General features: G+C 26.0%; 1 protein-coding gene across 1 annotated transcript in view; it reads left to right on the top strand.

The window, feature by feature from the left end:
• The first annotated feature begins 1,783 nt into the window (after positions 1 to 1,783).
• Positions 1,784 to 26,275, top strand: part of LOC109598986 (MATH and LRR domain-containing protein PFE0570w) — a 56,231-nt gene continuing 31,739 nt past the window's right edge. The window contains exons 1-2 of the mRNA XM_020014897.2: positions 1,784 to 1,965; positions 7,648 to 8,131. Of these exons, the coding sequence (XP_019870456.1) occupies positions 7,724 to 8,131 (408 nt within the window). The 5' untranslated portion in view covers positions 1,784 to 1,965; positions 7,648 to 7,723. The remainder of the gene's footprint in view (positions 1,966 to 7,647; positions 8,132 to 26,275) is intronic.

Below are 26,275 nucleotides of genomic sequence, written 5' to 3'. Positions count from 1 at the left end.
GAAAATGTAGATATAATCAAAATTATTGGTTTGAAAGTTTGTAAAATAGTTGATTCAATTAATATATTTGAAAAATTGATCAAATTATACTTAGTATAAGTCAAGTTATATTTAGTGCATAAATAAAAAAAATTAAAATATAATTATTGAATTCAACAAGTTAAATGTTAAAATTTTTGAGAAAAATGTATATTTTTTTATTCCAAATGTATTCCATAACAATTTTTATCTTGAAGTAATATTTATAGATCCCACTGTGATATGAAAGTATAGTGTAGTGGACCATAATCTTTGTAAAATAGTTTATTCAATATATTAACTTGAAAAATTGGTCAAATTATATTTAGTAAATGAATAAAACACATTTAAAATATAATTATTGGATTCAACAATTTAAATGTCAAAGTTTCTGAGAAAAATATATATTTTTTAGTTCAAATCTATTCCATAACAATTTTCAACTTGAAGTAATATTTATAGATCCTAATGTGACTTGAAACTATAGTATAGTGAATTATAATATTTTTAAAATAGTCGATTCAATATATTAATTTGAAAAATTAGTCAATTTAGTACATGAATAACAAAATTTAAAATATAATTATTGTATTCAACAATTTAAATGTCAAAGTTTTTGAGAAAGATATATATTTTTTAGTTCAAATTTATTCCATAACAATTTTTATTTTAAAGTAATACACTGTGGATTCTAATGTGATTAGAAACTACAGTGTGGTGGATTATAATCTTTGTAAAACAGTAAGATTTTTTATCTTAAAATAATATTTATGATTACATGTAATTTTTAGAATTTTTGGTTAATTACTGATAATTTAATTACAACAGTGTGGGTTAAATTTTAATGTTGTTAACGTTTTATTGAAAGTGATAATATCATTCTATTTATTGTCTAAAATTTAAAACTTAAAAAAAGATCATTATCCTTAATTTCTGGAATTATTTGTAATAAACAGTAATGTTGTTTTCTTTTAATATCATTTTCAATCAATTTTCACATTGAAATTAATTAAAGAAATCCTCATTAATTTAAATTTAATAAGTCAATTGATGTGTAACGAACATTCGAAATGATAGTAAATTTAATTAAGTATCAATTACTGTCGAATAAGATAAAGTTTTAAAAATAGACATTGTTGTAACTAAAGCATGGAATTATTTGTAAATTGGTGTTTAGATTGAACGTTTTAAAAACAATTTTAAATTAATATTTGTTTAATCTTGTAATAATATGGATATAAATAAATGGTATAGTGTTTTTGGTTTTTTACAACTACTTTTACTCACTTTTTTGTAGATCTATTACTCATAAATCATTGAGAAGTGGTTATCACATCTTACCGCAACAAAAGAAGAAATTCACCACAAATATTGGCAAAGTTCATTTTTGAGAATTAATTAACCATAAAAACTTCAACAATAACAATACTTTAGATGTGTAATATGTACTATTTCAAGGAATAGTACTGATAAAATTGTTATTTTTAAAAAAACTCCAACGTGATATGGTCAATCAGAAAACTAACCAACATTAAATTGCTTTACATTTAATTGTAAAACATTTACCAAATCAAGTACCAGTTAGTCTAGATAACTTATTTAACGGCGATATCTTCATTAATTCGAATTAGCACACATTAATTTAATAATATCGTTTCGATTATTTGGGGAATTCACGCGATGCACATCCTGTGAGAAGTGGCGAGCGCGGATGTGAATGGACCAGCTGGATTAAGCTCCGGTGGCTTCTCAGTCTAGTCGACACCGAACGCTGGGTTGGTTGCATTGGAGTGTCGCGTCCGCGGATAACGCATCCGAGACCACGCGGTTTCGGTGTTTCCGCGCCTTGCCAGAAAATTTTTCGATATTTCGGTGGTGGTTGTTGCTGTGAGTGACAGTGGTGGATTCTTGTTGTGGTGGTACCAGTTGATTTTTGTGTCGGGGAAGGTTCGTATATATTTTTACTCTTCTTTCAATTGAAACGGTTTCTGATTGACGTAAGTTAAATTTGCATTAATTATTATTAAAATAAAAGAAAGTTAACGAAAAACAAGGTTTCGTAAAGTTTATGAGCTTTTAAACAACTTTGAAGTCCAAGAAACAAAATACTTTTTACGGCAGAAAACAGAAATATTTCGTTCTAGATAAAAATAGAACAATTTTCTAATAAAACTACGAAAATAAATTGTTACAAAATTTTGTACAGGTGCATTAATTTGAATATAAAGCTTAAGTTGATCACTCACATTAAAACCGTCTTTTAAAAATTGTATTAAAGAAAAATATTTAATCTAAATTTTATTAATTTATTCAATATTAATATGTATTTTATTTTGCCTTATCTAATATCGGACATTTTGATATATTTTCTTGATTGAATTGCTTAACCTTTAATATTTTAAATGGGGCAAAACTTTAATGTGAATTTTCCATTTAAATTTTTTGATTTAATTCAAATATCCTAAGAATTTTTCACACTTGGCCCTGCTATTTAACTGTATAATATAATTTTAATAAGTAATTTTTGAGAAATTAATCTAATAATTTAAGCATATGATATTTTTGGGGACTATATATTTATTTTTAATTTTAGAATTCAGTATCTATTTTATAATTTATACTTAATAAATCTTGCTAGTTACTTTATACATTATTGATTTTTTTTTATTCTTTTTTTTAATTTCTTAAATTTTATTGTTTAATATAAATATTATAAATTCCTGATTTTTATTTTTTAATTTTCTTTAATTTTTTTAAAATTAATTTTATTTAATCTAATTATTTTGTTTTATTTTTTAATTAAGTGTTAATTTCTTAGTTAATTCATTATTTTTGAAATTTGTTATATACAGGGTGACATAACTTATTCATTAGAAGTTTATCAAGAAGGGAAAAAGATGTTGATTTCAAATTTTTATAGCAATTATTATTTAACTTAGATTTTTAAATTCTATATGTAATTGCGAATTAAATGGCTATACTATGTCCTATACCTACACTCAAGAGTTTTTGAGTTATTAATTGTTTTCCAAAAATTTTGACAGATTGAGGGTCCAATTAAAATGTCTGTAAAGTTACCAATTTTGATGCTGAGAATTTCATTTTTGACATACACTTTAATCAAGGATCATTCTATAAGAAGTCACTATTATTACTCCGAAATTTTATACAAGGTATTTGTTACTTACCTTTAATTATGTACATCTTAAAACATAACAATGGAACACCGTGTATGTTTCAGCATAAAAATGAATATTAACAGGCAATTTACTAAAAAAGAAATGTAATGTTGTCAGATATAAAACACCTGTCATTCATTTTACTATACTCTAAGTACAAATAGAAAAATTTGTGTTATTTAACATTTTTGGTAAAATCTACGTTAATATTCATTTTATGTATAGGGAATATTTGTACCAATCGAGAGGTTTACATACATACATGGTGTTTCATTGAAAAAACGAAATTATTGACATTTTAAGATGCACAGAATTAAACGTAAATAACGAAGACCCTGTATAAAATTTGGGAATATTGATAATGTCTTCTTAGAGGAAGGTCTTTATATCCTTAGTATGCCAAAAATAAACTTTCCAGTGTCAAAATTGGTGGTTTGACAGACATTTTAATTGGACCATCAATCTGTCAAAAATTTTATAAAAACATTAATAACTCAAAACCTCTTGAGTTTAGGTATAGGACATGGTATATTAATTTTATTGGCACTTACATGTAGAATTCTAAAATATAAACATATACAGGATGTTCTATTGAAAATAACAAAGTTGATGTCACTTCCGGAAAAACCGGAAATAAAATTCTGAAAACATAAATTAAAAAAGTGGTTCAAGTCAAGTTATAATTGTTATAAAAATTTCAAATCAATATCCGTTTTTGTTTCCCATAAATTTCTTACAAATTTACTAATTTTGTTATTTATTTTTTAAATTTAATATTATACTTGCTGTAACTATTGTTATTTTTAAAATCCATTATGTATTTTATTTATTTTATAAATTCCTGGGTTTTTTATTATTTTTTGGATGGATCTTAATTAATCTAAGTTTAATTTACTATTTTTTTAGGTTTGATATATTTTTTATACGTGTATAATTTTAAAACACAGAAGGAAGATTAAGTTACTCAAATTTTTAAATTCCTTATCCGTTTTTTCTTTGTTTTCTTTAAGTAAAGGCTTAAGTTCCACGCCGCTAATTAATCTCAGAACCTCGTCGCATCGCCTTGGCTTATCCATTTATCTTCGACAAAGAAGATTACGTCCTTGATAAGCACCAACGGCAAACAATCAAAAATTTTTTCTCCATATTTACACACGTTTAATGCACGTCCGTTAATTCAACAAAAAAGACGGGCAACCGAAAAACCGAACTAAATTTAAATTTTCTAGGTCACAACATAAAAATAGAACCCATACATACTGAATTTATTATTACAATTTCTGATTACCCACTTATATTCTAATAACCTTTGTGCGCCGCTGCATAATGGGCTAATCTCTCAAATTGGGCAACGCGTTTTTATTTTTTCGTTTCACAATGTTTAGGTGTGCGATGTGCGTTAAATAAACACAAACAATGATGCTACTTTTATCATTAGTTATATTGAATTAAGATGTTAATCGCTTTAATTTTATAATAATATGCAAATTGCATTTAGGCGTTCCCTAGTACTTTCTTTTTTTTTAATTCACGTCCGTAATTGATGTGTCTGGATGATGGGTTAATTTCAATAAAGAAGTCGTTTCGATTGTGAATTATACAAATTTTATTCTGATCGTTTTTCTGGTATTCGGGAGACAATAGGTTTGTAATTCACACCTGGCAGTTTATTCAACCTAAATTGATGTTTATTATTGATAAATATTTATATAATATGATTTGTTAAGAGATGCGATTTAAATTTCTATACGTTCATAAATTTATTCAGATGTTTATAGAGAATTGACTTGACTATTCACAAATGATTTAAGATTTATACTTTATGTTTCGTTTGTAAAAATGATTTAAATTGAAAATTTCCTGTATTAGTAACAGGATTCTTTAATAAAGGAACAGGCATGTGTGTTACAAACCTTCAAAATAGTGTTGATCATAGATATTGTTTCATCTTGATTACTGACACAATAAAAACCAAAAAACAAATAGACCCTGAGAATTGCTTATTAAATATTATTTTACAGATTTTGACATTAAAAATGTTACATAAATAAAAATATTAAAATTATTAATTATATATGTTTCAATTTTTTAAATTTTAATGTCTTGAATAAAGTCCTTCTACTTTCATAATTTTTTCTTAAATACTAACTAGAATCCAGAATAAATGTATTAATAAAAATAATAATATATACTTCTAAAAAAATCAGAAAGGTTTAACTAAATTGAGGTTAACCTAATCTATCCTGAGCTAACCTAACCTAACCTAACTTAATTTAATCTAACTAAATAACCTAACCTAATCAAACCTAAACTAATTTAATTGAATCTAATCTAACCTAATCAAACTTATCTTAATATAATAATTATGTAGAAAATAACAGAAAGATATTTTATTATCATCTTAGAAATTTCCTAAAATCAATGTTTGTCCGTTATCGAAAATGATGTATTTATTAAGTCACTATAATATTTATTGAATATTTAAAATTAAATGATTAAAAAAACTGAATTAAAAAATTTAAGAGGTTTTACTAATACAGGAAAATAAAATTATTAGTAAATTTAATCTAGTCTAAGCTAACCTAACCTAATCTGTCAAATCTTTACTAACTTAATACTATCTAACCAAACTTAACCTAACCTAACTTAATTTAATCTAACCTAACATAATCTAACCTATTTAAATATATGTTAATATAATAATTATGTTGAAAATGATAGAAATATATTTTACTATCCATCTTAGAAATTTGCTGAAATCAATATTTGTCCATGATTGAAAATGTTGTATTTATTAAATTATTACAATAACTACTGAATATCTAAAAGTAAACGATTTAAAATATCTAAATTAAAAAATTTGAAAGAATACAGGAAAAGAAAATCATTAGTAAATTGGAACTAACCTAACCTAATATATTTTAGTCAAACTAGGACATCTGACCTACCCAAACCTAAACTAATCTAATGTAATCACTTCAAACCTAACCTAATCAAATCTAACTTTTAGTCACAAATGAATTTAGTTATAATTTATTTAAATTTTAAAGTACTTTGATTTTTTCAGTAGATGTGGGTCCAAATTTCATCTCTAACACTTTACTAAACAATTTTTAATTTAGTTTAATTTGTTTTGTGCAATATAATATTCGAGTTTAAATTTTTTTAAACTTATTTTAAGACGATGTTCAGGTTATTTGGTTCAGTTGATATGAAAAAGCCAAATATTTTAAAGTAAATTGATTTTGAAATTCTAAATTCTATCATACCTAATCTAATTTAATTTAACCTAACATAACCTAACCAATTGTATATTAATTTAACATAACCTAATGTAACCTAACCTCACCTAACCTAACATCGCCTAATTCAATGTATCATGTTATTTGTTTGAAAAAAAAACAGAAGAATATTTTACTATAAGAAAAACTATCCATCGTCTCCAAAAACCACATAAACATTTACGACACATCTCCGACAATTTCCCGTTGCAAAATCTCGTTTAATTCCCATCTGCCAGTTTTAAATGTGTTTTTTCTACGTGGAATTTTAATTAAAAATGCGTGTTTGCATTTACAAACAATACAACAGAGACTTTAACGCAATCAGGCAATCCTAATGATGTCATAATTAACACTTTTTAGTATTTGTTACTGTCACTAATTAACAATGTATTAGCATAAAAAGGGATTGAGCAAGTTGTACCACGACATGAGTACACTTGACTTCCGCAATTCCAATTTTAGGTAACCGATTATTCTCATTGATAGTGTGACAATTTTATAAAAATCGTTGTCACTTCATTGCCAAGTGTTATCAAAGTGCTCTCGCTTTTTTTCAACATTTTCTCACACAAACTGTGCATTTAACGATGACTTAATAACACTCATTATCGCTTCCTGCTTTTTCACAATTCCAAAACTGACATTTTGTAAACACACAGTCCAGCAAAACGACCAGACGTTCATAATAACAGTGTGATTTCCTGTTATTATCGTTGTGAATCAATTCACGCGATGTCACTTTCTCGTTCACAAATTCGTCGTTAAACTTGTTTTAAACGCGCTGAAATTCGGCTGAAATCAATATTTTGGCCATGGTCGAAAACGATGTCATGGAATTGATTTTTTATTTTTAATTCGTGATCAGAAACTGGAGTAACAGGAACGATTTTCTTATGTAAAACCAACGTTTGGGTCACGATTTTTTTTGGTTGATATTTATTTAATCTTTATTGTTTCTAAAGTACTTATTTAGTAATAATTATGGTACATTCTCTTGTTTCAAACTTATCTTAAGTCGAGGCTCAGGTCAAACTTGGTTCAGTAGATACAGGAAAGCCAAAATTTCCACTTATTCTCCTTAACAAAACCCTGTTTAATATGTTAGATTAGTTGACATTCTTCGAAACTTGGAGTGCTAGTTAATATTAATAAAAAAATTGTTTCAGAGAACCGCAGAGAAAGCACCGAGGTGGTGCAAATTTCGAGCGTCGTCTCAAAGACTCGAATCAATCGGCGGGTAAAATGTGGCCGGGGTTCAGCCAGTTGGCGGTTTGCTTCTGTTTTTGTGTGGTGGTGGGCAACGGTTACCATCAGAGATACGATTACAAAACGTACATTGTGCAAAAGAGACCGACGACCACGACGACGGCGTCGCCGCCGAAGTATCACAGTGTCGTCAGTGATTACGGCAAACTGAGACACAGTGGCAGCCGATTTACGAAGCTGAATCGCATCAAATCGAAGATCGATGGCGTGATTAGTGATAGTGAGCATAGATTAAGGCATCGGAAATGGGACGAGGACACCACCACGACCACCACGACGACGACGACCACAACTGAGGAGAGCCTCTTCGCCAATTACGGTGACTGGGATGATGATGATGATGAGGACATTGAGTACTCCGATGACGAGGACTTGGACAGTTTGGTAAGTTAATCAATTATTAATAACGCCCATCTGAAACGGATACGTTCCACTGCAAATTGCACACTCAGGGAATGTCAGCGAGTTGAGCAATTTTTTCAGTGCCATTACAGTCGTAACTGGTTTTGCAGCGAATATTATTTGACATTTTTTCCAGCGAGGTATCGTTTGACATAAGCATCTGGAAAGGATTTAATTACTATGAACTCTGCAACATTCAATTTTTGTAATGGACTTGTTGCATTAGGCGCTAAATTGCTTCCGGGTCGGGTGAAAAACACTATAATCAACTTGCTGGACTTTCAGTCCACGTCCACATCTTTAAACTCGGATGGACAGTTTTTCTTAGTATTTATAAAAACCGCAGATGATTTATAATATAATCTAGACAGGGAAAAGATGTTAATCCATGGGATGTCGAAATAACTCATCGAGCCAATAAATCATAAACCCATATTTCCAAACAGTGGGTGTTAAGTCATCAACAGTTTAAAGACACGATTTCATATCAAATAACCACTGCCAATCAATTATAATAATGCATTTTATTTATTAGCTTCTAGGAACACTGATAAGGAAGTAATGCCAGATAAAATGCGGTGGGTCTCCCAGAAACTGAACACAAAAAATCAATTTTATAATTCCGATTGCCTCTTGATTTACTGGCACCTGTCTCATAAATATTGATTTAATTTTGTTTATCGAAAACTCAATTCGACACCAGATGCCAGTTTTAGACAGTGTTACTCATAATTAAACATGACCTATTTCGTTCAGAAATTTAACTAATTCATATTAATGAAAGAATTGGGTGTAATGTACTGTGCACGATGCGGATTATCCATGGTTTAATTATTTGAATAAATGATCCAAGCATGTGTTTCAAGATGGAATAAATGATTTAAAAAGTTGTTTTCGCAATTGTTTATATTATGAGTTTCTAATTGGAAATTAATATTTAAAGTCCAAGATTTGATTGATTTTACCTTATTATTATTTATGTTAATATTGATTTTATTTATTAAAAAATGTTAATAACTCCTTTAAAAGCTGAAAATTAATTACAGGAAAATTAATAAAGGTCTATTTTTATTACTTTTTTACTGGATGGAACTAAATTTGATTTTACCTTATTACTCTGTACATTATTGATTTTATTAATTAACAAATTAATTACTGCTTCAAAAGCTGAAAACTAATTACTAGGAAATTAAATTTGTTTTATTTTTACTACTTTTTTAATTTAGGAAAAACTTAATTTGATTTTACATTATTATTCTCTACACTTCGTTGATTTTATTAATTAAAAACCTGATTTAAAACTAAAAATAAATTTCAGGAAAGTTAAACATTCATTTTTATTTTTACTCCTTTTTGAATAGAGTGAAAACTAAATTTTTCTTATTAATTTATATATTATATTGAGTTTATTAAAAATTAAAAATAATCAATGCTCTGAAAAAGCTGAAAATTATATACAGGAATATTAAAAATGTTCTATTCTAATCACTTTTTTAATTTAATATAATTTTTTTATTATTCTATATACCATGTTGATTTTATTAATTAAAAACTAAATTAAACTGTTTGAAACCTAAAAATTAATTTCAGGAAAATAAAAATTATCGTTTTATTTAATTGTATTTTGAATATATTGAAAACTAAATTTCAGTTCATCTCATTATTCTGTATGCCATATTTATTTTGTTAATAAAAATGTGACTACTTGAAAAACTGAATTTTCTGAATAAAAATGTTTTGTTTTTAATACTTTTTTAATTCAGTGAAAATTACTATTAATACTTTACTGAGTTTATTGATTAAAGAAATAATCTCTGCTCTTCAAAATCTGAAAATTAGTTACAGGGAAATAAAAAATGTTTTATTTTTCATTTTAATAAAAACTAAATTTGATTTTATTTTGTATGCATATTGTATATCATGTTTATTTCATTGATTAAAATATAATTACTTGAAAAGCAGAAAAATAATTTCGGGATAATTAAAAATATAATTTTATTTTTGCTATTTTTTCATTATAGAGTAAACTAAATATCATTTTTATCTTAATAGTCTCCATACTTTGTTGAGCTAATTGATTAAAAAAATAATATCTGCTCTTCAAAAGCTGAAAATTAGTTACAGGGAAATGTTTTATTTTTATAAGTTTTTTAATTCTGTGAAAATTAATGTTGATTTTACATTATTATTTTGTATATCATATTCATTTCGTTAATTGAAATATAACTAGTTGAAAAACTGAAAAATAATTTAAGGAAAATTAAAAATTACATTTTATTTTTATACTTTATCAATATATTGAAATCTAAATTTGATTTTATCTTAATACTTTCCATTTTTTATTGAGTTTAATGAATAAACAAATAATATTTGTTCTTCAAAAGCTGAAAATTTAGTACAGGGAAATTAAAAATGTTTTTTATTTAGTAAAGACTAAATTTGATCTAACATTATTGTGTATATTATGACGATTTCGTTTAATTAAATTAACTACTTAAAAAATTGAACAATAAATTTAGGAAAATTTAAAATTTCATTTTATTTTTACTATTTCTTTCTTTATAGTGAAAGCTAAATTTGATTTATTCTTAATATTCTTCATACTTTATTGAGTTTATTGATTAAAAAAATAATATCTGCTCTTCAAAAGGTGAAAATTGGATACAAGGAAATTAAAAAAGTTTTATTTTCATGTTATTTAATTTAATGAAAACTAAATTTGATTTTACATAGTTACATATATTCGATGAGTTTGTAATTAAAAAATTAATATCTGCCCTTGAAGAGCTAAAAACTGATTACAGGGAAATGTTGAACTGCCTGAAAAACAGAAGACTTTTATTACCATTTCAGTACTCACCTGTTAAAACTAATATATCCAAAAAATCATACTAAGTCAAACACACTATGATTCCCGATTACAGTTACCAAACTAGTAATTTTTACACAATCAGACCGCTGTAAGTAATTTCTCAACACCGAAATCACTTTAATCTCAGCATTATATAATTGCAACCTTCCAATTCACTTGCTTTATAACATAATGTGGGCTTTAATAGCCATTAAGAAATTATTAAATCTCCATGGACCCGGTGCAATTGTCTTTATGTCGTTTTGTGAATTGTGCCGTGTTGGCTTGTTGGAAAATATGTTAACAAGAATCCAGTTATCACACTTTGTAAAACAGGACCTTGAACGTTTCAGTTTTAACCAGTCCAAGTTGATTGCATCAATTTTGTAAAATTATGTTATTTGTACTTGCTTTACTGTTTTTCTTAACGCAATTTGGCAGCAGATTTAATTGATTTAACTTGAAACTTTTGACGTATTTGAGATTAGAATAAGCATATTTGGCAAAATTCTGATGAACTTCCAATAATTCGTGGTTCGGGGAATTACCCGTTAGTGGGTTGCCAAGAAAAATAGACTACTACAATTTACGATAAAGCAACAAAGTAAATAGTTATAAATAAATATGTTTTCGCACATGTAAGTGCTTAAACTGCGACTGTGTTGTTAGACTTTTATTTATTATCTATGTTAAAGTAACCTTCGATGAAAAACAATTATTATAAGAACTGGTGGATTGTTAATGAATGAAATTTCTTGAATGAGATAACAACATAAATAATTATTTATAATTAATGGCCGTATTTTATGCTGTAACTGTAATATAAAATTATATGACTGGAACGTTTTCGCAAGGAGAAAATACTTAAATATTTAACGTTATAGTGTATTTAGAAGCAAGGATGAAGGACGATAAAACCGAAAGGCGGCATCGGAAAATAAACTTGAGAACGTACGGTTTTGATATGAGCGTGGGCATTCCGTATTCCTGCTACTGTTCCCCCGATCGGGGGATCATAAACCGACGTACATAACCTTTCCTTATCCGAGACAATCGTACATGGCCGCGTGGGCAGGAGGTCTACATGGATACATTCGAATAAGACCTACAACTGTTGTAAACACCGGATAAATTTCAAACGTTGTCGTGATGTTTTTTTCAGCAGGAATTTCAGGACCGTCGTTTTCCGATGGCACGTTTGAATTTCTTTCAATTGGACGGCATTGGAGGACTGGCGGTTGAGGTGTTAATTTGTTTAAAGTGACGTCTAGCCACAATTTTATGGTCTTTCTGGCGTGTGGTCCTTTTTAGGTCAGTAGGTTGTTTATATGCTTAGGAACAGTCTCTATTAAAACTGGTTTCCGATTACTAAGTTAATGACTCGTCAAATTTGACAAAATTCGTAAAACTCAAGTGAATTTTGGCTGAAGCGTCTGCCTGTGATGTTCTCGGTAATCCCACATGGTCAGATAAATCATCGTTTTTATTTTCGGTTTGCCGGGCATATTTTTAGATCGCTGTCCGGCCCGGTTTATCTGCAACTTTTAATTATTGATGCATTTCTAACTGAGATGCGGTCATTTATATTTATAATTAATTAAGAAGGCTAATCTGACAGCTGATGGATCCACCGCCAGTTTAGTGGATACTGAGATAAATTAATGATTGTACAAACCATTGTACTGTACAAGAGTTCAATAGTTGCCTTCACATTTTTTACCTACACCTGAAATGGGCCTTTTAATTTAAGTTTAAGTCCATTTAGAAAAAGAAAAACATTTTTGTTTCTTATTTTATTTATACTTAATGTTCCAAGAAATTAATTTTTAGGAGATGTTTAAGGGACCAAAAATTTAGGGAATGTGGAGGGTCTTCTTCTCGAAATTTGGAAGAATTTGGACCAAAATGAAATTTGAACCCAGATTTTGAGTATGAACAGAAGATGTGAAGCCCTCATTTGTAGTAGAGGTGGAAATACCCCATATTAAGTTCAAATTTGTATTTTTTATAAACATCAAATTTTGTTAAATTTAATTATATTTTTTAAAATTTTTTGTAAGTAAAATGTTATTTTTAAATAAATATACAGAGAGATTTTCAGAAAATTTTGATAAAATTAATAAATCTAGTGTGGCAAAACTTGAAAAAATAAATGATGAACATTGCGTGTACAAAACATAGACAGAAACCAATAAGGAAACACAATAATTGTATAATTGAAATGTATATCACAATAACAATTTGTTGTTTCTTGTAACGATTTGTCAATATTACGTGTACACATGCATCAACAACGAGCGTTCGAATATGTAAATTTTATGTGAAAACCTGTAAAATATATTGCATCCTGCATTTCCAACAATGCGCATTCCGTCCGTAGCCTCAATTTGTAAGTTTTAAATTCAATTGGATATCAGGTGGAATTCCCTATTTGGTATGACACATACGAAAACTGCTTTATCGCTTCTTCGTATGGCGTAACTGTTCGGTATGATCTTTATCAAATATTAATAGGATCGTGCATCCTTTGATTTATCGTACCACTTTTGCTTCGCGGCGTGTATTTTATTATTGTACGTTTGTAATTCAATTAAGGAAGTCATTCATGAAAGTGTCCAGGTTTGTTCAGTTTCCTGTTTTATCTCTATCACAACTTTAAGGAAATAATTAATATTATTTCTTGTTTTTTTTATTTGATAAATGTGTTTTTTAAGATAACTAAACATACAGGTTGTGTTATGTTGATTTGGATTACGATATAATAGATTAAATTAGATTAGATACTAATATGAAAGGAACTGCAACAATATTTGTATTAGATATTCAGTTTAATAATAAATTATTTCAGTTAGAAAATTGGTAAAATAAATTTGAAATTCAAAATTTTAAAAAATGATTCAAATATTTCAACATCAAAATTAGATTAGGTTAGGTCGAATTGATTTAAGTTAAGATATTGAAGGTTAATTTTATTCTAATATAAAAAAGTTCAACAAATGCTAAAAAATTCAGAAATAATTTAATGGTGTTTAATATTTCAAAAAATAATTATTTTTGATTTTTCATCATGACTTATTTAATTTGAAACAAAACAATATTGAAAACCAGGATAACACACTTATTCTTTACTTTTTTAATATATAAAGACACATTTGTCATTGGAAAGTTTTCTAAATAAATATTTTAATGAAATCAATTTAAGAAAAATCTTTTTTAATTTCTTTAAAATTACTGAACAGAATAGTTAAGTTAGACTAGATTAAGTTAGGTTGTGTTCCGTTTGGTCAAGTTAGAGAAATTTACGTTAGAATAAAAAAGATTAGGTTATGTTAAATTAGGTTATTCTAACATGATACAAAGTTTTATAAATGTTAAGTATCTCTGAAATTATTAAATTTTTAATTTTTAGGGATAGTAGTTTATATTTTATAAATTTGGAATTCGTCTATTGAAAATAAGAAAAAATACTTTTTATTCTTTCCAAACTTAATAAACCAATTAATATAAAAATCTGAATTTGTTTAATACATATCACTATATATAAAAGTTAAATGTATGTTTATTTATTATCAACTGAAATAACAACTAAATTTGAAATTCAAAATACTAAAATATGGTACAACTTCTTCATTACCTTCTTAATATAAAAAAATAAAACCTTATTAACACCATTTAATGGAAAAATCTGAAAATCTTTAAAATTACTAAACATAAAACTTAAATTAGATTAGATTTAATTAGGTTAGCTTAAGTTCAATTAAATTAGGTTAGATTGGGTTATTCTAATATAAATAGAAATTCTCAAAATTGCTTAGAATGTCTAAAATAGTTTAATCGTATTTAATATCTTTAAATACATTTAATAATAAAAAAGTACCAAAAAATTACTTAATAAATCTTGGAATTCCTAATATTTTGGATTATTTGGTTTGTATAAATAAATCTAATCTAATAAATTTAACAAAATATATTTACGGATAGTCACTCACTCAACTCTCAAACAACGTGATATTTGTTCATTTAAATAGGTACATAATTTATTTAATTTTATACAAAATTATAGAAACCGTAATTCAGTTTTCTCAATTTATCCGAAAATGACACAACCAACAAGTTTTATCATTTTAGTGTAAAAAATTTAATTTAAATATAAATAACATAATATTTAATATAAATTTAACCTTAAATGTTAATATAAAAAGCTAACAGAGTATTTAGGTTATAATAGGTAAGGTTGGGTTAGGTTGGGTTAAGTTGTTTTAGGTAAGGAAGTTGGGTTAGGTTAGGTTAAATCATTCTAATATGAAAAAAGTCTTATATTTGATAAGAGTTTACTTTTTAAAGTGTTTTGTTGCACATTTAATAATAAAAAGTAATGAAAATTAAATTAAATTTCATAATTCTGTAAAGAAACATGTGTTGTTAATTATTTAAATTTACATTCAAAACATTATACACACATTAAAACCTACATACCATGATTCATGTTCATCTATTAAATGAATAATTTACTACTTGTATTGAAATAATAATTCAGTTTATGCATTTCCTATCTAATTCTAAAAAAATGATTAATATAATTAAGAATTCAAAAAGTAATTATCTTTACTTGGATGAGACAAAGATTTAAATGAATGAACACTGGAGGCATTTAAGATAAAACTTTAATTAAACCAAGTGGCAGATAATATCATTCCTGCAAAATGACAGATAGCGATATCAAAAACCCATTAAAAATCTACTGTCACAGTCGAGTTAGTCGAACACGAAAACGAGAAGTCATCTCAAATTCCCGTCCATTTTAATAAACACGGATGAATCCAAAAAAAAAGGAGTAACAAAACCTTTAAAAGATCCTTTTAATGGTGGAACCGCCAAGGCATATATTACCTGACATACCGGTCACGCTGAAAAAATTTTGCGAAATAAAATATCTTGTCGCCCGATATCAATATGACTTCAGATTTGCATAGGGCCATTAGTCAGGCCGCCAATTACCGATACACACAAAGGCATATTTTTCAGTTGTGCTGTTATGACGGTTTTACGTCGGTAATGACTTGGGTTGGTCCACGGTTTTACGATGAGCCGACCGAAATGAATCACGTGTGAGCGAGTGCTAAAAAAGACGATGCGGTTCACACACACACACAATGGATACACACGGTTTAATCGAAATCTTCTAAATACATTTTATCGTGGCCCTAAAAATAGGTCGTTCCAATGTGAATAACAAAGGGTGAATTATTTCCATGTACAAGAATCCAGCGGTTTGTTTGTTCGAGACGTGAAAATAAACTTGGAAACGGTCGCATTTCCGTATTTTGAGCCAGTTCAACATTGTTAGTAAACACTTAGACTAATGAATATTACAAAACGTTCGTTCACACCACGTCTATCCCTGTTTGGTAACATATTTGTCGTGTATGACATAAATTAATTGGGTTAGATGATAAATCTAAACAATTTGTAAGTGAAATTAATTGGAATTTATGTTTAGACTTTATTCCCGATGACAATGTGATAAAATTTCAATATGTTTAATCTTATTGTGTTTATTCAACACTATTGAACCATACACACATAAATTCTTTGGTTTTAGTACCGCAACTTACCTTGAAATTGACTGAAGAATTGTAGTGTGGTGGTATTGGTATTTGCCCGTGTTAATATTTGTAAGCCTTGGAACATTACCGTATGTATAAATATACAAGGCGTTTCTAAGATACGTAATCAAAATTTAGGAGCAGTTGGAACATGTTTAATAATAAAGAAAATCTCATGTTTCTCCTCAAAAAAATACAGACTTCAAATTTAAATTTCAAAAACCCATAAACTGTTTCAAGAAATTTGTGCACCGTACCAATAATAATTGATTATTTTATAAATATTTTCTGAAAACGGGAATAATAAACGTTTACGCTCTTTGTATATTTATTTAAAAATAGGTTTTTATTTATTAATATTACAAAAAATCTGTGTTTTTATAAAAAATAAGAAATTAACAAGATTTAATGTTTTTAAAAAATAAAAATTTGAACTTAATATGAAGTATTTCCACCTCTACTACGAATGACTCCCTCACATCTTCTGTTCATACTCAAAAATCTGGATTCGAATTTCATTTTGGTCCAAACTATCCCAAATTTCAAGTAGTAAGTTTTGTTTAGATTTTCTTCATTGTTTTAAATCATCAAAACTTTATTAATGTAGAATTTAATAGTATATTAAATGAATGAGTTAATGAGTCGAAACATCTTGCAACTAATAATGTTATAGAGCTACATAGTAAGGGTTAACAAACCATTAAAAGTTTTTCATGGCTGTAATTATCGACTGTGCAGTTTTTAACTGACTAATTAATTACTTTATCTATAAAACCTGTTAAAATTAAATTCTATATGACATCATAACTTAAGTAACATTTATGAAAGCGTCGGATAATGAAAATACAAACGTGAAATAACGTCTAAAAATAGTAAAATAGCTAATTAAACAAGCTTTTAGGTCAATGCAGTATATTCACACCAATTTTTCCAAACTGAAGTGCCATTTTAACATGTGACGTTGACCTAAAAGTCCTGCACATTTAAGTGAATCACTAGTTTATAAATAATAAAAGGGATTTTTCTCCGAAGTGATTAAAATCAATACGCCAGTGCTAAAAGCTAATGTAAATTCTTAACGGCCGCAATTAAGATTTTTTTAAAAGTGTTTATTAAGTTTCGTCATTAAATTAATCACGATTAAACGTTTATTCAACATTCCACGGTTTAAGCAGCTTACACTCGGCTGCTGTGGAAGAATTTCATGAAAAAATTTGTCGTAAACTTTTGACGACATTTCGCCCGTGCATTCTTTTAGTTTTAGTCAAACAATAAAACTAGTTTTCAAATGTGTAAATTAGCGTCGCGTCAAAATAGTTTGCAAATTTAAATCGGTCTCAATGAATACGCAAATTTACTTATAAATATCATAAACGCCGTCGCCATTTGCATATTTATTTATAGACGAATTTATTTACTTCATTAATAATGCATTTTGTTGAGTGATTTTATAACATAAAAATAATAATTAGACGCGATAAATACATTGCGAGTTACAAGCGTATAATAAATGTAATTAAATTTGCATATTACACGTTATTACTATTAAAATTCTTGATTGTTCTTACAGAAGCACGAAATTGTGAAACAGTCTATGTGTAGCTTTTATTTTACAAGGTATTTAACCGGTCGTTAAATTAGAACTGACGTACAATTAATTAGTAAATGTATGTTGTAAATTAAATAATGTTGAGGTATTTTTTAAATATAAAATTAGTTAATTAAAAATTTAAATAATTGATTAATATGAAAGTCGTATTTCTATTATTTAGTGAAAAATTATAAGAATTTAATTGTTTATACAGAAATGGTAATATTATTTTCATATGACAAGAAATTCTCGTAATTAATTTTATTTAACAGTATCAGATTAAATGAAATGTATCACAAATTTTAAAAGAAACCTGTATTTTTAATTATTTCAGATCAGATAAAATCTACTTGTTAAAATATAATAAAATTTAAGAAAAAAGTTACTAATTAAGTTGTTGTAGTGGTAGAAAATCAATTTTAACATTTTTACTAAAAACTATATATTTACTAAAAACTTATATATCGAAATTTGTCTTATTTTTTAATTTAATTACAAATTTTTATTAGTTATAAAAGATTTTTACTAAAATTAATTACTGTTATATTGAAAAATGATTTTTACTTTATATAATTATTATTAATAAATAATCAAATTATAGCAGTATAAAATTTACTTAAAAAACTAAAATTTTTATATTTTTTTACAAAAAAAAGTTTGTTCATGGGAATAAAAATTACTTTTAAATAAAGCTCTATAACTCATGTAATTTTTAATTGTAAACACAACAATTTTAGTATTTTACATTTAAAAAAAAAACTTTGTGATCTACAACATATTTAATTATAAACAAATTTACTGTGTTAAATATGAAGTATATATTCTAAAAAAACGTTTAATTATATAATAATTATTAAAAAATTAAATTATAATATAAAAAAGTATTCTATTTTCTTATAAAAGCTTATATTAAAATATTTTTTATTTAATTTAAATTAAATACATTTTAATTTTAATTTAAATTATATATATTATTATTATTTGTTTAAATTTAATTTAAATATATTTATTATTTTTTTTTTAATTTAAATTAATAGTTTTATTTAATTATTATATTTTAAATTAAATATTTTATTTTAAATTTCAATTAAATGTTTCAATTTTTTTAATTTAAATTAAATATATATAAATATTTTTTTAATTTAAGTTTCACTTATTTATTATATTTTAAATTAAATATTTTATTGTTATTTTTTTTAATTTAAAGTAAATATTTTTTTAAATTAAATATTTAAAAATGTTTAAATTTAAATTTAATATATTATTATTTTTTTAAAATATTTTTACTATTATTATTTTAATGTAAATTAAAATTTTAATTTCTTAATTACATTTTAATTTAAATATTTTTTATTTTTTACAGAACAATTACATTATTTTAATTATAAATATTACAATTATAGTAAGTAATTAATTGTGGTCTATATTTTATTTTTATTTTTATATTTAAAGTAAATATTTTATTTATTTTCTTAAATTAAATATATTATTATTTTTTAAATATTATTACTATTATTATTATTTTAAATTAAATTAAAATTTTAACTTCTTTATTATATTTTAATGTAAATATTTTTTTACAGAAAAATTACTTTTTTATTTAATTATAAATACTACAATTACATTAAAAAAATCCATATTTTAACCATACACTTTTTAATTGTAGTCTATTTTTTATTCATATTTTTTTAATTTAAAATAAATATTTTATTTTATTTTTTTTTTTAAATTGAAGTAATTATTTTATATATTTTTTTAAATTAAATATTTATATTATTAATTTTTAAATATTTATATTATTTTAATTTAAATTAAAATTTTAACATCTTTATTATATTTTAATTTAAATATATTTTTTTTATTTTTTACTTTTTTATATAAATAATTATTTAATTAACCCACAATTTTTTTAATTGTAGTCTTTTAAATGTAAAAATAACAAATTTCAAATTGTTTTTCGTTTTAAATTAATTCAATATTTAATAACACATTTTCTTTATAAATTCTTATTTACCTTAACATTAAATATATTTCGAAATAAACAAACAAATTATAGCATTTAGTTTTTTGATGATAATATTACAATTTAATTTCGATTCTATTTTACATTTTTTAAAATAGTATTATTAATAAAAAGAATAAAATATATATTTATTTAAAAAAACACTAATATTATAGGTATTTAGAAAGAAGTTTGAAAAAATAAATTGATTTCATTGAAACGAATAACTGAATAATGAAGCAATTCAAATAATCATGTAAATTCGAATAAACATTCGTGTAAGTCTCCGAGCGCAATTGTAAACATAATCCAGGAAGTATCCGCGAACGAATCGTTCGACACCAACGAGAAAATTAATTGGACCATCAGTCCGAGTCAGATTAAAATTTTTCCGTTCGTACGCCGTCCACAACGGGAGAGGATCCTATAAATTCGAATCTAATCTGATTCAATGCGACGACATTCCACTAAATTCAAAACAGCACATTTCCTATTCAATGCCGCAAACTAAAAAAAAGCACGAAACGTTGTTGCCGTAAAGTTTATACGACTTTTACACTGGACATTTGGTGTATTGGTCGTGAAATATGGCAGTTAAATTTGAACCGTATGCGCCACGTTTAACTACTTTCTTTTATGGGGTATTCGTATTAATGTAATGGATGATCAAAGAGTTACTGCCCAACGCATTTTGGTTCGGGCTATTATTTTGATAATATTTTGTTACACTTTAATTTTATTAATGTTTTATCACTTTGCACTTCTTTGTTGAATGATTGGAGAAGTTCTGAGGCGGGGAAAGCAGCTCTTAGCTCACATTTACTCCTCTATTTTATAACAAGACATTTTCAATTTAATTGAGTGGGTTTTTTTAATAATATTTTGTTACACTTAATGCTATATCATTTACTTTTGTTTGTTGGATATTTGAAAGACTTTTACTCCTGTAAAATCCCTCCCTTATCTTTCAGTTCCTCACCCATTTTAAACTGAAAGCATTTCCAATAAAATCGAGTATATTATTTGGATAATAATTTATTTTTTTTTTAATTTCAACAATGTTTTATCAACTACTCTTTTGTATTGAAAGTTTGGAAGACTTTCAAAGCTAGGGAATCCACCTTTTACTTTATAATTACTCGCACATTTGTCAATGAAGAGATTCCAATAAAATCGTGTCTGTTATTTTGATAAACTTTTGCTCCTACTCAAGCTTTATCATTGACTTTTCCTTCTTGAACGTTTGGAAGTGTTTCTAAAGGGAGGAACTCTCTTAGCACACAGTTACTCATCTCATTTATAACGTAGCCATTCCCAATAAACTCGAGCCTAACTTTATGTTTCAATCAGTCCGCAGTAAGTCAAGTGGTCTTGTGCATACTTGAGATTTCCTACGATATTTCGCGCACAGCTGTTACCCGACAACAATTTGCTACATTGTCCGGACGCAAGAGCGGCACATGCAAAGACGCAATTAAATTTTTTCCTGATTATTTTCGTTTTGTTCTTCGTTTCCGTTAATAGACGGCGAGATTATTTTGGTAGCGCATTCCAATGACACTTCTTACAAGCACAAGTCGGATGGGTTTACATTGTATAGGCTGTCGACGATCCCATCCATTTTCTGGTAAATGGGACCTTTTTAACGCTCATTAATTATACTCCGGTTCCAAATTAACGACCGGATAAATATCTTCTCGTAAACGATATTTATTGCACCGCTTCCAAGTCCGGAATTGCACAAATTCGTGCCACCGTCGAGATAACCAAGAAATTTATTATTTATTTGGAATGAATTGATAAATGTTAATTTTGGTAATTTATTGTAATGTTTGTGACTCACGCGTGATATGAGTATTTCACTGATTTACGAGTAATTAATTGTGTATTTTATTTACTAAAATTGATTTACGTATATGTGATTTTATTTTTTTTTTTTTTTGTAATATAAGTAAACTGTTAATTTTTTACATTTTAATGTCACATTCATAATTATTTTTATGTATTAATAAAAAAATTAATTAATTAAAAAATGTAAATAAAAATTACAGAAATTTTGACAAAACTATCATATCATAATTCAATCAATTCATTAATTAATTACTAATAAAATTATTTTATTTTTAATAAATTTACATATTTTAAAAAAATAAAAAAGTACATATTTTGATGTTTTTGTGTAATATAATAATTTAGTTGTTTTCTTAATTAAATCAAATATTTGATAATGTATTAATTATAATTTTTTATATAATTCAGAAATTTAACAAATATTTAATTATTTTTTAAATCTTAATTTGAAGTATTATTTTATTTATACATTAAATAATAAAAAAATAATTAGTTAATTAAAAATAGTAAATATAAATATACAGAAATTTTGATAGTCCTTTATGATGAAACTAACTGATATCATAAATTAAACAATTATTAAATTATAAATTAATATATGATTTTTGTATAAAATATCAAATGTTGACAATTAATTAATAATTTTTTTAATAAATTTACATATATTAAAGAAATAAAAAAATATATATTTTGATATTTTTATGTAATAATAATTTAATCGTTTTTTAATCATAATTAAATCAAATATTTAATTATTTTTTATTAATTAAAATTAATTAAAATTTTTTGAAGTATTATTTGAATTATATATTAATTAATAAAGAAAATAATTAATTATGACAAAACTAATAGATAACATAATTAATCAATTATTATATTATAGATTAGAATATAGTTTTTGTATGAACATTCAAATATTGATAATTCATTAATTAATAAATAATAAAATTAATTTTTTGATGTAAATTTATACATTTTAAATAAATAAATATAATTATCGTTTTTTAATAATAATTAAATCAAATTTTTGATAATTATTAATTAAATAATTATAATTTTATATAATTATTCACATTTTTATCAATTTTCATGAGTTTTAAATTATTAGAATGTTTTGTTTATTAAATAAAAAACAAAATTAATCTAAACAAAATGAAAATGAGTTTTACAAGATACTATAAAATTATGATAGTTAATTAATTATTTATCGAATAATTCGAAATATTTTATTTAATCTATAAATATTTATATAGCTTATTTGTTATTATATATTATATTATTTTGAAGAATTTTAATGGGAAAATGTTTTTATTGGCAAATACAGAAAAAAATCTGATGTAAATAAAAAAAAACATATTTATATATTTATTTATGTAAAAATCATTCAAATCATTTTTTTTTAAATTTTATATAGACAATTCCTTGTTTATTTTTTATAAAAATTATATATAAATTAAAACATATTTTTCTCAGTTTATTAATTTGGGAAAACATACTTTATGTAAAAAGTAAGGTAATAATTTAATTATTTTTTAATCGTAATTTGAAATATTTAAAATTTTTGTTCATTGTACATTTAGTTAGATTAAATATAAGTATAGTTTCTGAATAATTTTTTTTAATAGAAAACAATTCAAGGAATTTTTTATATAATTTGATGCTTCTAATGATTATTATTGTTAATTCTTTGAAAAATAAATTAAAATGAAACACTTATTACAATTTATTGATTTACTTAAACATTTTTGGGAAATAAAATAATAATTAAATTTATAATTTTTATATAAAAACTAACATAATAATTAATTTTAAGGATTATAATCAAATTATATCTTCATTTTCAAATTCTTTTATTAATTTCAATTTATATTTATCTATTATATTTGATATTATTTACATTAAAAAATTAATAATATAATTTATTGTGTGAATTTTTAGTGAAAAAAAGTTTTTCTTTACATAGTTTATTTTTATTTATTATTATTATTAATCATTATTATTTTTAATAAAATATATGTTTTTAAATTATTAAAATTAATTTTTGCCAAAGTTGAATTGTATTAATAATTATAAAATATTTAATAAATTTTAAAGAATTTTTTTATTTATTTTTTTTCTGTGGCAATTCTTGCCATTTCATCCCAAACTATTACACCATCATTTCCCCATAACTTTCACAACACTCATTAAACTCTGTCTTGATTAGATCCATCATTCACTTCGATAAAGTAATTAATTTTAATTTACATTTTAAAATTAGCTCTTCCTTTCCAGATTAAACGACTGCCATTGCTCAATATCTTTGCACGACTTAGCAATTATCTCTAATGCGTTTCAAATGTTGAAATTCCCGAAATCATCGTGAAATTTGACATTTTCCAAACAGATAAAACCGCCTTCAATTCACCCTAATTACAAAATTATTCAGCAACAAAAATCTAACGCAGGTGAAAGCTTTCCAACCAAAAAACTACTTTAAAATTGTGAACGTTTCGCACTCGTCCGGATCACAATGTCCCGAGATTAAATCAGGTTAATCTTGTTTGAACTCTAATTAGAATGTCAACAAAGCTAAACTGGTTATTATAACACCCCGTCCATTTTTAATTGTAATTTATTATTATTGGCCGTAATTGCGACTATCAATTACCCGAGTTTAAACCGCATACCAGTGAAGAAAAATTTAATTACTTAATTTTCCAAACATGTAAAATATGACTATGGAAGAAGGATTTATTGTTTAGGTGCAAAAAATCCATAATTAAAAGTTCTCGTCTTACTGTGTGTCTTTCAATTACGAGTGCCGTAAATTTCTCCGACTATTTAACACATCATTTAGCTCTCGGTAAACACCGGAGGTAGAAAAGAAACAATCCATCCGTTGTTGTGCAGTTGACATAGATAAAAGTGTGCATCTTGAAAAGAATGATGTACCATAATAACAGATAATCGTTTTGGAGGAAAAGAAACTTAGTCGTGCCTCGTGTTATTTCAGTGGCTATGGTGCGACACACAAAAGACTGAAAATGCCATTATCTCTTCTAGTTGGTTTTTTTATATGCGGCCGGTGGTCTTTTATAATGTGTATAATAAAACGCATGCGGCGATATTTAGCCCTAAGCTGTTCGGTTAATGTTTGCTCTCGGTTATTAACAGTGTCTGTACCACGGCCCGTTTTAATAACCACTGTAATTTTCCACGTTTCGTGGATTAAGATGGACACATTTTATTATTAGCTTTGGAAAGCTAATGTTAGAATGGAAAGCTCGGCGAATTACTAATTACCGACGTCCATAAAGCACCGAACCGAGTTTATGCTTTTATAATTCCATTTCCAATGTTTTAGTGGTGTGTCCAATTTGGACAACGTTAAAAGCATTATTATGTTTACCCGACGCGTCCTTAAGACTGTTATATTATTTCGACCGTTTAAATTGATGGAGATTCCTTAAATTCTCTTTGGTCGAACAAATAGCAAGACGTGTTGAACTGAGCAACAGTGCCCAGACATAGATCCTCATAAAACAAGACACCAAAACCATCTGCGACTGAATTATCTCGGTAACGTCGGTAAATAATTGCGTCTATTTTCACTATCAAGTGATACACAGTAGTGGGCGACTTCCATATCGACCGGTCATGACTATGTGCTCTTGTTGTAGGTGTGCAGAATTAACAGAAAGACTCATAACAATCTTCAACATTTATAAACGTGCTTGAGATTCGTTTCCGTTCGGTCGACTCATTGAATTCCACGGCCCGAAAGCTTTATTGGTATTGGTTAATCGACGGGCAGTTTTTGGAACTCGATCCGCAACTGTGGGATGCGTTTTTAATGTTTTTGAGCCGCACTGCTCAGCTTAGATTCCTCGTGGGAACGATTCGCGTGTACGTCCCACTGAAAAATACGGAATAAAAGATTTATCAGTGCCTGGATAATTGACAGGTATTACGTTTATTTTTTGAAAGAAAAATAAAAAGACACATCACTAATGGGACGCTGCATTGACCTTTCGTGTTGGTGTCCGCGTCTCCCCCGTTGACTGACTGGAAGTCTTTAATTTCCTGACTATTCTAATGTCTCAGTTTGATGGCCGAGGTGTGTAAACTTGGCATTAGCATGTAGGTGCAACATGGAACGCGCTCCATTATCTAATAAATTGCAATTTCGCTTGGGGCGTTGACGAATTGATTTTTTTTTTCGAAGATGCGAAAGGTTAATTGA

Source organism: Aethina tumida, chromosome 7, assembly GCF_024364675.1.
Source record: "Aethina tumida isolate Nest 87 chromosome 7, icAetTumi1.1, whole genome shotgun sequence".
NCBI classification, from domain to species: domain Eukaryota; kingdom Metazoa; phylum Arthropoda; class Insecta; order Coleoptera; family Nitidulidae; genus Aethina; species Aethina tumida.
Note: the sequence above shows the minus strand (reverse complement) of the source record. Positions and strands in the feature narration are given on the sequence as shown.